This window comes from Cladosporium halotolerans (assembly GCF_011745625.1).
Source record: "Cladosporium halotolerans strain TM138-S3 chromosome Unknown Sca1, whole genome shotgun sequence".
Classification (NCBI taxonomy): Eukaryota; Fungi; Ascomycota; class Dothideomycetes; order Cladosporiales; family Cladosporiaceae; genus Cladosporium; species Cladosporium halotolerans.
In genome coordinates, this window is record NW_027191452.1 from 910,624 (window position 1) to 926,270 (window position 15,647).

A 15,647-nucleotide genomic window follows, 5' to 3' on the forward strand; every position below is an offset into this window, starting at 1 on the left:
CAAGCAAGAGAAGCACGCAATGCCCAGAGTTGTGTGTTACCCATTGGCATCAACCAGATCGTCTGCGGGCGCCGTTGTCTCTTGGAGAGCGAGATCCAATGTAGTCACTGCCTTTGGATCAGCTCCCCCCTTCACTTGTGGCCTCTGTTACGCAAAGCCCGACCTACTCCTTCGCGGCTTAGCCAACCTCTCCATGTCGAGTCTCTGCCATGAAGCGCTTTCACTGGTCTTATCCTCGAAGAACGCTGTTCGTAGGCCGCAGAAAGCCGGCAAAGGGGGTCTCATGACGTGGTGGAGCTGAAGCTGCTTGAAGTGAAAGCTGCTTCTCCGTGATATTGTAAGTGAAAGAAGCCGCAACGCCCCACTTTTTCGTGCCTTCCGCATTTGAGAAACCAAGGTCGCTCTTGCCTCGAACACCAAACAAGCTCGCTCGCTCGCACACCCACCGCTCAAAATCCTTTTCATCACCACCACACCACCACACCAGCACCACACCACCACTGCAACCACAACAGTTGATCGCACCTCAAACGATCAACCGCAACGATGCTGCCGCTACACGCCGTCATCTCGGCCGTAGTCGGCATGTTCTTTCTGTACCAGGCGGCGACAAACCCCCGCCTGTCGGTCATCCCCTGGGGCATCGGCGCCCCGCCGGTCGCTCCGGCCACCACCACCGCCGCCGCCCTCGCCGCCACCGCCGCGTCTCCCGTCACGGTCGTATGGACCGTGACGGAGACAATATCGTTCACGCCGTCGTCGCTCCCTGTCGGAACAAGCGCGGCGCGTTATTCTGCCGGCTCCGACAGGGAGCCTATCTGGACTAGGGCATTCGCCCTCAGCAACATCGCCTGGCTCTTCGCGCTCATCGTCGCTGTTGTCGTCGCTGGCCTTCTCCTGGGTCGCCGGTTTAGGCGTGCAAACGCACCGGTGTACCAGCCGCCGTTCGACTTCAGCAGACCGCAGCGGGTCAATCTCATCGACAGTATCGACCACGACGAGATTTTGTACTGGGTTCCGTTCTCCCTCGGACCCCTCGACAGTCCTCATGCGGAGCCCGTCAGTGCCGAAGACGAGGAGGCCCAGGACGAGCAGGAGGAATCCTGCGATGACTCCTGGAGCATATCGTCTGCGGCTTCTGGCGAGGAGCGCATCGATGGGCTCGAGAGGGACATCCCGGAGGTTGACGAGGGAACCTCCAGCAGCAATCTCGCGTCGGGGTCTGATGAGACCGAAGAGAGCACTTACAGCTCTCCTGACTTTGCGGTGGCGATGCCCGGGGCCTTCCCCGAGGATTTCGAGGATGTGGCAGACCGCTGCCTGTCCCCTTCCAGGGACGCAGCAACCACGGAGCCTGAAATCCTCGAGGAGGTCCCTTGCGCTGACGAAGCCACTCTCGCGGCAATCACCACCGCCGCAGAAGAAATCGGCGACCAGAGCACCCAGGACGACGGTGCAGAAAGCGATCCGGAGCTCCCATTCCCGATCGACTATGGAAAAGGCGAGGTGGTCCTCGATTCCGAAGGGCGCAGAGAGGAGACTGCCGCCAGCCCGGAGGAAATCGGCGACCAGGACGCCGCCGCAGGACCAGATTGGGAGGTCCAATCCACGACCGGCCAAGGAGCAGCCGAAGAAATTCACAATTCTGGAGAGGGCAACGAGGTCCCTACAACTGAACCTCACACGTTCAGCAACCTCCCCTCGCCTCAGAAGAAGAGTAAGCGGAGCCGGTCACGACGCTACGGCGACCCTGAGCGCCGCAGCATCCTAGCTGCCAGGGTCGCCTCCAGAGCGACAAAGAAGGCGGCCGAGCCCAAGAGGCACGAGCTCAGCAGGGCATTCTCTCGCTCCAAGAGCCTCGAGGCTCTCGGAGCCTACATTCGCGGCGTCAACGCCATCGACAGCTCCTCGGCGCAACCACGCGAAGAGGTCAAGGCGGCTGAAGAAGCCCAAGTGGTCGACGATGCTCCCATTACTGAGGAGAACAACCAAGCTCTGGGCGACGACGGAGACGATGGAGCCTCCTTTGCACCGGCCGTGATCAACGACGAAAGGCCCTCAGAGGAACAATTCGACGAACAATTCGACGAACTCGAGGTGGCCGAAGAAAACCAAACGTTCGACGATGCTCCTGGTACCGAGGAGAACAGCCAAGCTCTGGGCGACGACGGAGACGATGGAGCCTCCCTTGCACCTGCCGTGATCAGCGACGACATTGGGATGGACGACGCAGAGGAAGTGGTGGCCGAAAGCTACCTGAGTGCCGCAGACATGCGTGGTAAGACTCCTCAATTAGTTCGATTTTGTGCTGTGCTAACTTTTCTTATTCAGCAGCTCTCATCGCCAGGTTCAGTTATCGCAACCCCGCCGAGCTTGACGCAGATAGTGATGACGACTGCGACTGGTCGGAGGCAGATCTGAACGACTTCGAAGACGATCTCGATATTAATGAGTCTGTTGCGGCCATCATCCCAGCAATGGAGGCTCTCTCAGTCCCCGAGCCGACCGAAGACATGGATGTCGTACTGCCTGGTGACCATGAGGTGTCGCCTCTGAACGAATACTTCAAGTGGACACGGCCTAACGTGCCGACTGCGACTGCCAATCCTCAGCAAACTCCGCTCGGAGGCGTTGTCACCCCGGTCAGTTCTGAGATGGATGTCGATGGAGGTGTTGTGGCCCCAGTCAACTCCGAGGCGGATGTCGATGGAGGTGTTGTGACCCCGGTCAATTTTGAGATGGATGTCGATGCAGACGTCACGGACCCGGCCGGCGAGGAGATCGATTCCGATGCAGAGCGCGATTCAGACTCCCTTTTGGACGCCTATGCACCCAAGGACTCGCAAGTCGTGGGAGCGTTGACCCAGAGCTCGGGACCTCTACCGTCTGCGCTTGATCAGGCTCCTGCTACCACACAGCAAGGAAGCCCATGGCCCTCAAACATGGGGCAAATGCAACAGCATCAATCGACCAGTACAGCCGGATCTGCTTCGAGATCCGCACTCACATCAGCGGGCGGGGTACTGAACATGACTTGGCCGTCTGCCACGCAAGAGGTTGCAAAGGAGCCCGTGGCCGCATCTGCTTCGAAATCCGCACTCACATCAGCGGGCGGAGTTTTGAACATGACTTGGCCGTCGTCTGCCACGCCAGAGGTCGCAAAGGAGCCCGTGGCCGCATCTGCTTCGAAATCCGCACTCACATCAGCGGGCGGGGTACTGAACATGACTTGGCCGTCGTCTGCCACGCAAGAGGTCGCAAAGGAGCCCGTGGCCGAGAACCAGCAGCTCGACTGGGGAACTGGAGTCACAGCAGCACTGTCTGCCCCACCAAAGCCAAAGCAGCTCAAACACGACAGCCGGCCTCAGTACGGCTATAAGAATGCTAGACCGGATCGGCAACCAAACAGGCGTATCACCCGCAACAAGACTGCTGCCACACACGCCCAAGACTCCATGCCCCAAGAAGCTCGTATCCACGATTTCAAACGGAATTACAACTCCGATCGCGAGCGTGAGGTCATGAACCACTGGAACAACTGCCACAATGCAGCCCTGCCAACTAGTCAACATGCCGATGAGCCGTTGAACCCTGCGATGGTACCTCAGGGCGTGGATGCCACTTTCAGCTCGCAGGCCAGCAGCTCCAACACTTACGGCGCTCATCTTCTTCCTCCCTCGGTCCCAGTGACTGGCAACTCAGGCAATGGCGAAGCAACAACTACGCCTTCGGTAACTGGCGAGATACAGATGGGCGGAAACTTTTACGAAGAGAGCTCCCAGCAAGTCGCTTCTATGTCGCACGCACCAGAGCAAGAGCACGCCGAGCTTTCCGCGGAAGAGCGTCTTGTGGCTGCCTTGGCTAACAAGGGAAAGGGCAAGGCAAACGACGGACCGGATGGTACCTCCAGCTCCATGACCATTGGCGAGCAGAGATCCTTTATGACTGACATCGATTCCCTGGAAGGCCATTTAGCCCGAGATGCCAGGGACATTATCCGAAAGGGAAGCTGGAAACATAAGGATTTGAAAGACTACGACGAAGTTTACCACCTGAAACTCCCAGATGACGTGCTGAGAGAGCTGCGCTGCTTCTATCAACGTATCGTGACCGGCCGAGCAGATCTAAATCAGACCATCGAGCAATTGCACGGTCAGCACATCTGGACACTCTCGGAACGGGTAGCTCAGATCTGCCCTTGGGTCTTCAAAAACGCTGGCGCGGCTCGCGATGCCCTCGGCGATGCCAATAATGTACCAGATGATGCACTTTTCAACATACTGCATTTGGCTCAGCAAATGCTCGAAACTCAAAGCAAGGCTCTTCACGGAACTAGCCAAGCCACAGAGCAAGGAAACGAGACTCATGTGCAGCAGTACGCCTCCTCGAACAAGGGAGCTACGCCGGCTTTGATCTGGACAAACTTCATCTTCGGCGAACCCGCCTCGCAAGACCATGTCACCGTCGCCGAGGTCCAGCGACGTTTGTACGAGAACTTCAAGGAAACTATTGCAAGCATCGAGTCCTGGGGCGAAGACTACTACAGCAATGAAATCGCAATGATGGCCGGAACGCCTCAGTCCGACGTCGATCGAGTCTTCTCTCTTATCCGAGCTGGAGCAGAGTTTGTCGAAAAGGATCCGCCACAGGATAGGTCGCGTCTTTTGAGCATTCCGATGGAGGTTCTCCCCGAGATCAGCAAATTGGGTTCCGCTGCGCAAGGAAAGATCAGGAAATTGCGCGACGAATCGGATACCCGCGAGCGTTTCCTTACGCCCATCAAGAATTGTCAAATAATCATCGAAAAGATGAGAGCAATCGCCAGAGCGAAGGCCCACCTGGGGATTCAAGGCTGAGGCGGTTCTTCAGAGCGCATATCAACGGTGGACAGGTTTTCGGACATGCTGAAGTGTTTGGTGCTCGGTGATCACGAGCAGAGCTGCTTTTCCTTCCTGTGTTTCTTTCTTTCTCTTTTCTTTCTCTTTTCCTCGAGTCGACTCAGTTAGCGACTCTGCCATGGGCGTACAGGCTTGAACAGCCATTAATGAATCGTGTCAGAGACTAGACAGACAAAGCATTCAAAGATTCCTTCACTTCTAGCGAGTGGCAGATTGCAGTAGCGATTCAAGATCACAGTGAGCAGAAATGGCCAGTGATGAGTATGATCTGCTCCGCCAATGGGCAGAATGTTGGTTCCAAGAACTTCTTACCACAAGCTCGGTGGGTCGCTTGGTAGCTACCAACGTGAGAGCGATTGAGTCCGGAAATATGTACATGTGCTGGCAACGAATTGTGCATTAAGTATTGAGGTTGGTCGGTAACTTAGAATCTCACGCAGAAAATGATCCATTACCATTCTCATCGTTATCGTCTATCATTCGAATCTCAAGATCTTGATACGAGTATCTTAGGTACTGCACTGCGACGACTCTTGATCCGCCGATCTCTGACTACGAAAACAACACCAAGCACCGACGCCCATCGCCGCTCGCTTTCTGTCATCTGAGGCGCTGAAAAGGAGTGTCTGGATCCCGAGGTCGAAAACCGGGAACCAAGAGCATTCAGCACTCCTCCTCAGCAGACCAGTTCCACCATTCATCAGCAGCATCATCTTCCCATTTCCAGCTCTCCTTCGTATCCTCCTCAAACTCGCTCTTGACTCCAGTCTCCGTGCGTAAAGTTCGTGCTTGATCTTTGTTGGACCTCAAGCGCCGCGGCAGCATGTCACGCCACGAGGATCGTCGCAAAGGGTAGTAGGCTGTCGCAGTTTGAGGCACATCAGTAACGGTATACTCTTCTGAGGAATCGCCCGGACGAATCTCCGACGAGGTGATGATGATGGTCGGAGTTGCAGCTCTCGAGACTCGACCACGGTGTAAGATCGGCGATGACGGCAAATAGAGTGAAGAAGGCGTATGACCTTGATCGGGAGCCTCTTGCGATTCGAGCGAGGAGACAGAAAGCCAGCCGCTACTCCCTGTGGTCTCGACTTCAAGATTGTCCGCCTCCGTCGCATGTTTGTCAAGGTCGACCACATCTACCAGCTGTGCCATTTCGCAGTTTTCGTCAGGCTCGGATTGACTGGGATTAAAGATGAGAGAAAGTGTTGGATCATCGACGTCTTCGTCGTCAACAAGATTGTCACAGGTGAGCGCCTCGAAAGGTGACGTCAAAACTCCATGGCCATCGGCAGCGCTATCGGAAGGCCTGTCTCTGCAGTAATCGCACCAGCAGTGCTTTGCGTGGCCGAGCTTCAAGAAATCGGAGATATTGATCGAGCTTTGCTCTGCCCAGTCGTCTTGCGCGAAAGGAGTATCTAGTGTGGTCAAAGCTGGCGTTTGGACAAACAGAGCTTGCTCGCTTCGAAAATGAGCGTCGGATTGGTCGTGCTCAGCCTCGCATGTGCTCTTGATGGAAATCTCGTGCGCGACATTGCACACATGTTGCGGAGGCGGTGTGGCAGGTGGTGTAGCTGGTAGTGACTTTGGTAGTGGGACGCGAGTTGAGATTTCCAAAACCTCTGAGCCCAATACTTCTTCACCGAAGACAGGCTCGTTCAAGTCCCTGTTGTAGTCATCTGACAGCCGTACGATTGGGAGACCAACACCGGAGTCCGATAATCGACATGGGGTGAAATTGGGCAGCGGGTTAATGGGTGTACCGCAATGGTTTGAGTAGCCTGTCAAACTGTTTGCGTGTACATAAGGAAGGGCCACTTCCAAGCCATCGAGCTCATATGGAGCTTGGTTGAGAGAGGAAGAACCCGGGCCAGTTGGCAATGCGTCTGCTGGTTGTTCCCAATTGGCACCTCTTGTGGGCAAATTGCTCAAATCAGCTCCGGACGCCTTTCGAGGATGGTCCAGTTCAAGGTCGTGCCAAAGTTCTACGGCAGTAGCTGCGTTGACCATGCTGCTCATCCGCTCGGCAACCGTCGTGCTATGTTGTCCGATCTCTTTCTCAACATGTATTGTGGGGTGTGGCATTGACGATTGGTCATCTGCGAAAGTTGCACTCGGGCATGTATGAGCTGTTACAAATGTGTTGAGAACATCCTTTTCAGCATTTTGTTCGGCTTGCGAATTATGAGTCGGGCTTAAGGCGACACCACCATCTTCCGAAGCGTGTAGCCAGCATCGAACGGATGTCGGGAGCTTGACCTTTGCCTGGCAACATGTCGAGAGGCCTTGCTCTTTTGCAGTCAACAGGCTCCTTGATGGGAAGAACCTGGACTGATCTCTTCCGAAACGCATTTCCGAAGGCCGCCAAATCTGCAAGCCGCCATTGTGGAGAGCATCTGCCTTTGGGAGTACGGGTTCGGGCTCGACCGGCTCTGGGAGAGAAGACAGGTCATGGAACGTGGGCAGACAGTCTCTCCAGACATCACCAAGAGTCAGTGACGGTATATCTGGGCACCATCTGGGTAAAGTGCGGAAAGGCGTTGGAACACGCACAGGAGGTGGAGGTTTGGCCAGAAGCAGAGTGCTAGGAAACGAAAGGAGATCGAATGACGAGAACCTCGGCAACGGTAGCTCGGGTGGCGATGGCAGAGAGCCGTACAGCTCAGTTGACCGATGTGTATCGTGAGGAAGGCCTTGAGAATGTGTGGAAGGAGCCGCGAGTAGGCATGCTCTTGCTGGCGGAGGAGGCGCAGGAATGCCGGCCCTGGCGATCGTTTCGTCGATGGCTTGATTGAGCTGCTGGTCCAATAAGTGAGCGGCTAGCTTGCGCCTGTTCCGTCTCATATCGCGACGTTTTTTGGCTTCTTTTGTACCCCGACTATGGCGGACGCGATGACTGTGGGCCGCCGAGAGTTCTCGAAGAAGAGATGGGGGTCTTGTCACAGAAGGTGAAGGGGTGGCGAGAATCGAGAATCGGTTGTCTTTACTTCAGAGTCAGACCTCGAAGACCTCCCGTGAACGTGCCATGTAACTCACTCGAGCGATGAGGCGAAGGGTGGCAAATGCTCAGGTCCAACGTCTGATTCGGTCGACCGGACATTCCGTCAACGACAGGCATCGTAGAGACCGATTGGGGAGTTCCAGCGTGTTGGCTTTGTTGTCTCCGTCTTAGGGTGTGTGGCGGTGTGCGGAGCTCGTTGCGGTGTCGAAGCATCGCTCTGAATGCGACTGGAGATTGCTGCGGAAATAGGTGGACTATACGATACGGACCAGGAGGTTTGTAGCGAGGAAAAGTCAGAGGGGCCAAGGTGAAAGGGGAGTTTTCTAGGACTGACAGTAAGAATGGTGAAGCGAAAGCAAAATGACAGGCAGATATCAGGTGATTTGAGGCTGAGAGAAGGCACATTGACAATGAGAGAGAGGAAAGGGCAACGGGAAGAAAAGGAAAGCGCTTGTCTCTGGAATAGCTTCATCGTTTTGGGAGGGCAGGGACAAACTATCTCGGATTGGCGCCAATTTGAAGCGTGCGGTCGGATGCCAAAGGACCTGGACAGTGATTTTGCAGTCGTGCGATTATATCAATTACTGTGATAACACGAGCGTGCCCAGACCGTTCGCTTGGAGCCATCCTGAAGACCTGCAGCTGGAGGCTATCATAAAGCGTTCAGTCGATGGAGAATCTGACATCGGGTTGCTTTGGTGTGGTCACAAAATGGGTGAGGAGCGGGTACAGTAAATGAAGTGTCGCTGATGTGAGGGCAGCGCAAGTGCCGCGTGATGAGTCGCGAGCGGTTGGGTGCAGCAGCGGGCGCCTGCGGGCGACTTCAAGCCGGAAGCTTCTTTTTCCCCACACAAATCGCGCGCCGAAGCAAGAACAGCACAGGCCGGAGACCCAAACCAACGTTTCGCCCGCTGCTTGACACCCTCCGCCTGTAACAGCTCTCTAATTGCCTCTCCACCGCCGCATTTGCACATCACGCCGGGCTCTCGTCGCCTACCAATCTGTTCACAGCTGGCGCTCCAGGAGCCTCCAACCGACCTCCCCCATCCGCAGCTGTCTCCTGTCCAAGTCTCCTGGAGTCGCCATTCGTCCGCTCGACAAATTCCATCGGCGCCGTCATAATCGCGCATTCTTCTGGCAGCGTCGGTCGCAACCCTACGACTTCACGGGCAATGACATCGCAGGTCTCCACCAATGGCTCGACCTCACAATCGCAAATGCGCAACCGCGCGCAAGCAGCTCCCAGCCGGGTAGCCATTCCGTTACCCTTGAGCAAACCGCGCGCCTCCAAAGCGCAAAGCCGCCCGAGCTCCGATGCTAAATCTCAAGATCCTTCGAAGAGAGGGGAAGCAACACCGGTTGCGAAGGACGCTTCGCCGGCAGCCAGTGGCGCGGAGAGCAACGTTAGCCTCTCAACTTCCAACAAGAATTCCCAAGCAGAGCGTGTGTCACAAGAGGCGGAAGAAGGTGTAAGGCCGCCGACGGCGGGTGCTCGGGTCTTCGTTGACAATGATGGGAAATTGCCCCCGAATGGAAATACGCCAGAGCAGTCGCAGGATGGTCACATCCAATCTTCGCAGGCGAAACCGCTGAATGCACAAACGGCTCGTAAACCCACTCAGATACGCACCGAACTCCCGCCAGCTTTTGTGCCCTCTACGGGCCAGCACACACCACAGTCGTCATCTTCCTCGAGACACGTGAATCGCAACTCCCAGCCCATCTTGCCGAATCAGCATCTTTCGCGACCTAGCACGGGCCACATTGTATTTGGGGACGTTGATTCCTCCGATTCGTCTCCAGTCCCTCCATACTCTGCAGGATCAACATTTGTGCCGCCTCCACAGTCGGTGCAAAAACCTTTCCAATCGCCGTTCACACCGGCACAGCATGCGCATCACTTTTCTGAGCCTCAAGCATACCCTATGTTTCCCCCAGGATACGCGCCACAACAGCCCTGGAACCCGCAGCGTGGATACTATGCTGGACAACAGCTCCCAAGCTTCACTCCTCACGCTCAGCCCCAGTATCGCTACCCTCCGCATGACCAAAGTGGATTGACGGAAGGTGCCCACTCCAGCATTCCTCCACCACTTTCGCGGCCCGGCTCCCCTGGATCTGGATACGCAGAGGCTCCAAGAGCTGGGCAAGACATGCGATTGCCCACCGCTGGAGACAAGGCAGCTGGCCCCAAGCCATTTCCAGAATTCAAGCCAGCATTTCCCAATCAGTTTCCACTTCGTCAGCCACCCCTCAGCAGGCAGTTCCCTCCGCAACACCAGGCAATCCCGCCACCAGATCTCCGGCTTGACATGGACAACGCTCAGATGCTGCGTGATCACGTTCGGTCTCAGTTCGCAAAACCTCCCTTTGCAGACTGCTCTTTGCAAATCTCGCATGATCAGGACGCTAGCACACAACGCATCGATGCTCATAGGCTTATACTGGCGCGTAGTCCGACGCTTCTGCGGCTCATTCAGGAATCAGTCGGTTCTTCAACCCCAACAGCGCAGCTTGACATGCATCTTCCGGGTGAATATTTGAGTCTTCATGCCTTTAATGAGTCTCTGAAGTACATCTATGGCGGGCAGCTCCCACCACTTGAGCCACCGCATCGCCAATCTGTTCCTTTCATTGAGCCTGTGACTGCTCAAATCGAGCGTATGGAGCAAGCGCTGCAGCGTGTAGCAACTGGTGCTTGGCTGGAGATGCCCGCTATTGCTTGGCGGGGAATGAACGTTGCCACCAATACCATGACCTGGGATACGCTTCCGTTTGCCCTGAAATTCGGTCTTGAGGGCGGGATCTCCCCGATGTGGACTCTAGATGACGGGAGCGAAGAACGCGACAGCACTACTTCCAGTGACGACTCTCAAAGCCGACCGGAAATTGCCTCGACCAAACCGACATATGACCCCTTCGCGACTGCACTTCTTCAGGCCATCTTCCAATTTGTGACGACTAACTTCCCGCCCGACTTCTACCCTGACACTTCTGCGCCTCAATTGGAAGCATCACCTCGTCTTCCAATTCTTCCTCCTCAGCAACAGCAGCAGCAGAAACACGAGAGAAACAAGTCTTCTCGTTCCGCCGATCCAAGACTCAGCCAAATACGTTTCGGCGAGCTTCCAACAGAGGGTTCTTCGCGGCCATCGCCCGTCACCACAATCATATCGAGCCTCCTGTTTTCATTGCCCTTCCAGTTGCTCAAGTTTTTGCTGGAACATCCGGTCTTGGTCGAACGTATGGGAAATGAGACTGTTGGTAGCATCATTCGGCAAACTGTCATGGAAAGGGAAAACAGAAGATTGAGGTGCCTGAAGGCGGGGAAGCCTGCAACGACTGGACTGGATGGCGAGAAAGATGGGGGTGCGACTCTTTACTGGGAGGAGAGTGTGGAGGTCACAGGCCAGGGCCGCTTGGGACTCAGGCTGTGCAGAAGACGCAGGGGCGTGGAGACTCCTCCTTCGTCGACCGAAGGTACTGCCAACGCTTGAGGAAACCATGGGTGAGTTATTTTCCTTTTTGTTTTCTCTTTTTTGGCGAACTTTGATTCCCAACCTATTGGATTCGAGGCATAGCGAGCGGGTGGATTGAGAGCGACAAATTTCCTAGTCGGGAGCGTTCTGCAGTGCTTAGGATGGCGTTTGAGCGGGATCTGGTTTGATTCTTGTCTACGTGGCTACGAAGTCGGCAAGGGAAAGGGTTGGACTAGGCAGCTATCCCGGATGGTTACATGTTATGTATGGAGTTTGCGAGAGTCGGGCAGAAATCACCCGGGCACCCGGACACAAGTATGTAGGATATCACTAAGGACGAGCAGACGATGATGCATGGGCGTCCATGGTCTGGCAGAGACTAGATATGCAGCTCAAGCCCACGACCAAACCGGCAAACGACCACTTTGAGAGAGGGCATGAACCTGCAAAAAGCTTTGATCGATGTATTTATACCAATCGGAAGATCATACCTTGTACTTCAAATAATGACTGATGTTTCAGTCGGCTTCACGTAATTCTCGACTACGTCGATGGCTTCCATTATGGTGATCCAAAATATATATAGCAAGTGTCATTCGTGATATAGATGGTAGGGAGGACGAGGACGAATGTGCAAGTCAAGTTGGCCGGTCTGGACCCATCCCTTGCGAGGAGGATGCTGAAGTCGGCATGTGATGAAGTCCGACGTATCTCCGGCAAAGGATTCTGCCCGCACCGCTTGGGATTCAACGAAGCACCGCGTACCTGCCGACGCTAGCATCACCATTGCGCACAGTCAGTCAACGGCTGGCAAAATCCGCATCTGATACAGGCGCTGATCTCGCCACGATGTAGACACCACAGATTCTTGCCTGTCGAGAATGGGCGAGGGAAGCGGTCAAGTTCCGCATTTATCAGCAAGAACGTGGATTATGCATACTGATCAAGCATCTGCCGCTTGCCGAGCTATTTCGCTAGTGACTCCGCCGGTTAATCGGCACGGCGATGGCGTTCGCTGCTTAGCACGGGAATGGATCGATTCCCGCTCGCCTGATGCCCGTCTTCCTGTGCGGCTTCTGTCTCATCAAACGAAACAGTTTTGCGGGTCTGCCTCGTGGACCGCAGACCGGCATCCTTTTCCGCTCGCGCTCTGATCGCTTTCCTCCTATCTGCGCCTAGCACCCATGCTTCTCCTTGCTACATTTCTTTGCGCGGTATAGCTATTCACCCTGTTGGATACGGCTGCAAGGAATCAGCGGGCCGACTAACTGGCTCAATACTACCACTGCAAGGACCGGCCACATCTAATCCCTGCGGTGACCTAGGACCAGGCCAGTGGCGACTGAACCGAAATTCTGTTCCCAAACAACCATGTCGGATTCTTCTTTCGAGGACGTGGAGAAGGTTGCACAGCACAAGAACGAGCCTGGGTCTGAGCATCTTACTCAACAGCAGGAGGATCTGTTGGAAGCTTCCGAGCCTCCCTTTACCGCCCACGAGGACGATGATCTGGAAGCAAATGGCAACGGACTCCGGCAGGTTGGCACCGGCGCTGGCGCTTCCTTACACCAAGTGCCTTCGAGCAAGCCTTCGGTGAACAACATTCGCAGTGTACCGAACGGAGGAACGAAAGCCTGGCTGCAAGTGCTGGCGAGTTTCTTCTTGTTCTTCAATTCATGGGGAATCGTGAACACATTTGGTATGTCAACCGTCTGCTGGAGTTGACCTAGGTGTGCTACACATATTCAGCCTCCTTTGATTCTTGAACATACGAATCAAGGCCACACCCGGCCAACCGTCTAATTTTCAAGGCAATTCACTAACCTCATACCACAGGCACATACCAAGCCTATTATGAGACCGGTATTCTAGCCGACTCCTCGCCCTCAGACATTTCATGGATCGGTAGCATACAAGCCTTCCTTCTCATGTTTGTTGGTGCCATCACTGGTTCCATCTACGATGCCGGATATGTCCACTCCCTCATGCTGGTTGGATCGTTCCTCGTCGTGTTCGGTCAAGTGAGCCAAAATGCCTAAGATCGTCGTGCTGATGAGTTTACTTACTGACGTTCTATCAAAGATGATGCTTTCTCTTGCTTCGAGCTACTACCAAGTCATTCTTGCTCAAGCGATCTGCATTGGTATCGGATGCGGATGTCTGTTCGTCCCTGGCGTTGCAATTCTATCGACATACTTCAGCACCAAGATCGCCACAGCTATGGGCCTCGCGGCTTCTGGATCTTCCCTCGGCGGTGTAATATACCCGATCATCTTCCATCGTCTTCAACCCACCATCGGCTTCCCTTGGGCTACACGTGTGATCGGCTTCATCGCGCTCTTTGGCCTGGGTATTTCTAACTTTGTCCTGCGTGTTCGTACGATCCCGGACTCGCGCCGCAAGTTCCTCGACCTCCCTGCTTTCAAGGAACCGCAATACGCCCTTTTCGTTCTTGGGACATTCCTTGGATTCATGGGTCTGTACGTTGTGTTCTTCTACGTGCAGTCGTACGCCATCGAAACCAACATTGCCGGCGACAACATGAGTTTCTACCTCCTTTCGATCCTCAACGCTGGCTCCATCTTCGGTCGAATCATTCCAAACTTCATCGCAGACCGCACAGGCCCTCTCAACATGATTATTCCCTGCGCGATGATCTCCGGTATCCTTGCGCTTTGCTTGATCGCCTCGCACAGCCTCGCGCCCGTCATCGTCATCTGCGCGCTTTATGGCTTCTTCTCCGGCAGCTTTGTCTCCCTCCCTCCGACCATCCTTGTGCATCTCACTGCAAACCGTGCCATGATCGGCACGCGTATGGGCATGTGCTTCACCGTCGTCTCGATCGGGTTGTTGATCGGAACGCCGATCTCGGGCCAGATCTTGAACGCCACTGGATTCCCGCAGACTTGGGTCTTTGGAGGAGTATTGGTAATTGCAGGCTCCATTGTCATCGGGGCCTCGCGGGTGGCGAAGGGTGGCTGGGGGTTGATGGTGAAGGTCTGATTTAGGAGAGACTCCTTTTCAAACAAAGATGCAACCCCGTCTAGACGCTGCATGCATGGGTCATTTAGCGTTTCATACATTGGCAGTTTCATAGAAGGCCCGGCGGTCGTCGCAAAAAGCATAATACAATCCATAATTTTAGACTGCATTCCAGCTTAGCCATAGTGCCTTTCACCGCCATCTAGGGGAACGTCTTTGATGGTTCGAGCGGCGGACCAAAACTATCATCATACCTTCGATGGAAGAGCAAAAACATACAACAGGCGGGATTCCCAGATGGTCACCCACTCTAGTACTAGTCGCCCGGTTCAGTGCTTATGTATGGCAGAGCGGACGGGATGCCCAGTTTTCACTGACCTGTGGTCGTATGTGCTTGGTTGCACAGGAAAATAGTATATGAGTCCCTCTGTGAAACTCTGACCACACCTTTCGAGTTTTGGGATGATAGCGGTCTTGCCACTCATATCCTCTCTTGCAAATCAATCGACTAACACTCTCTCCCCGAGTAAGATTCATGACCAGAGCCCGAGGCCTAGCCGACGTGGCCGCCACCTGTAATTGCTCCTTGTCTTTTTTGGACCTGCACACGAGCCGTGTAGACTTTGAGTAGTAGCGCGAGTATAGGGTTGTGAAGCATGCTGCTTTCCATGAGACACTTTCCCGCTCCTCGAACACTCTCTTCGCCTTCCAAAACATATCTTACCGGCCAGGGTTGTCTACATGATGCTTTTTAAAATGGATGAATGAAACGTTCACTTGCTCCCAAAAGTCGTCACGAGATATCAGTCTCTGATTGGCTCGGCTAGACCTCACGCTAGTGGGATGTCAGTCTTGGCGGAGCAGTGAATGTTTGACGGAAAATGTGAGAGAGGCTGAATAAGTCAAAGGTCGAACTTCACGCGGTCGTGTATTGTTCGAAGCTCTGTAATCCTATTCTCTGATTGGCACGGCCTGCTCCGCCGCTAGTGGGATGTCAGTCTTGGCGGAGTAGTGAATGTTTGACGGCAATCCATGCGCGTTAACGCCGACTCGATATTGTGGGAGATGGATCTTCGCTGATTGATGGTTGGTCGACGTTCACGCGCATTGAAACTTATGCTGGACGACTTAGCCTTTCACGGAAGGCGACTTAGCTCACATTGCGATCAAATAGATAACGTTAGGTCAAGTCGTGTGCCGCCCAAGAAGATTGATCGTTTTGGAAGAGATTGAGAGGAACCATTCCTGTCCGAGGCCTTTTGTAAAACGATTGTAGGCTATAAATTG

At 54.5% G+C, this 15,647-nt stretch overlaps 3 protein-coding genes across 3 annotated transcripts; all 3 read left to right on the plus strand.

The window, feature by feature from the left end:
* Positions 1-546: 546 nt before the first annotated feature.
* Positions 547-4,856, plus strand: WHR41_00340 (uncharacterized protein; the record flags this gene model as incomplete). Its single annotated transcript, XM_069368946.1, has 2 exons — positions 547-2,278; positions 2,332-4,856. 2 exons carry the CDS (start codon positions 547-549, stop codon positions 4,854-4,856), a joined length of 4,257 nt encoding a protein of 1,418 aa, XP_069234073.1.
* Positions 4,857-9,071: 4,215 nt separating this feature from the next.
* WHR41_00341 (uncharacterized protein) lies at positions 9,072-11,396 on the plus strand (the record flags this gene model as incomplete). The annotated part of the gene is made up of 1 exon (XM_069368947.1): positions 9,072-11,396. The coding sequence occupies one exon, from the start codon at positions 9,072-9,074 to the stop codon at positions 11,394-11,396; it is 2,325 nt and encodes a 774-aa protein (XP_069234072.1).
* A 776-nt stretch (positions 11,397-12,172) lies between these two features.
* On the plus strand, positions 12,173-14,529 carry WHR41_00342 (uncharacterized protein). Its single transcript, XM_069368948.1, has 3 exons — positions 12,173-13,077; positions 13,215-13,399; positions 13,461-14,529. Exons 1-3 carry the CDS (start codon positions 12,750-12,752, stop codon positions 14,379-14,381), a joined length of 1,434 nt encoding a protein of 477 aa, XP_069234075.1. The 5' UTR covers positions 12,173-12,749; the 3' UTR covers positions 14,382-14,529.
* The last annotated feature ends 1,118 nt before the right edge of the window (positions 14,530-15,647 follow it).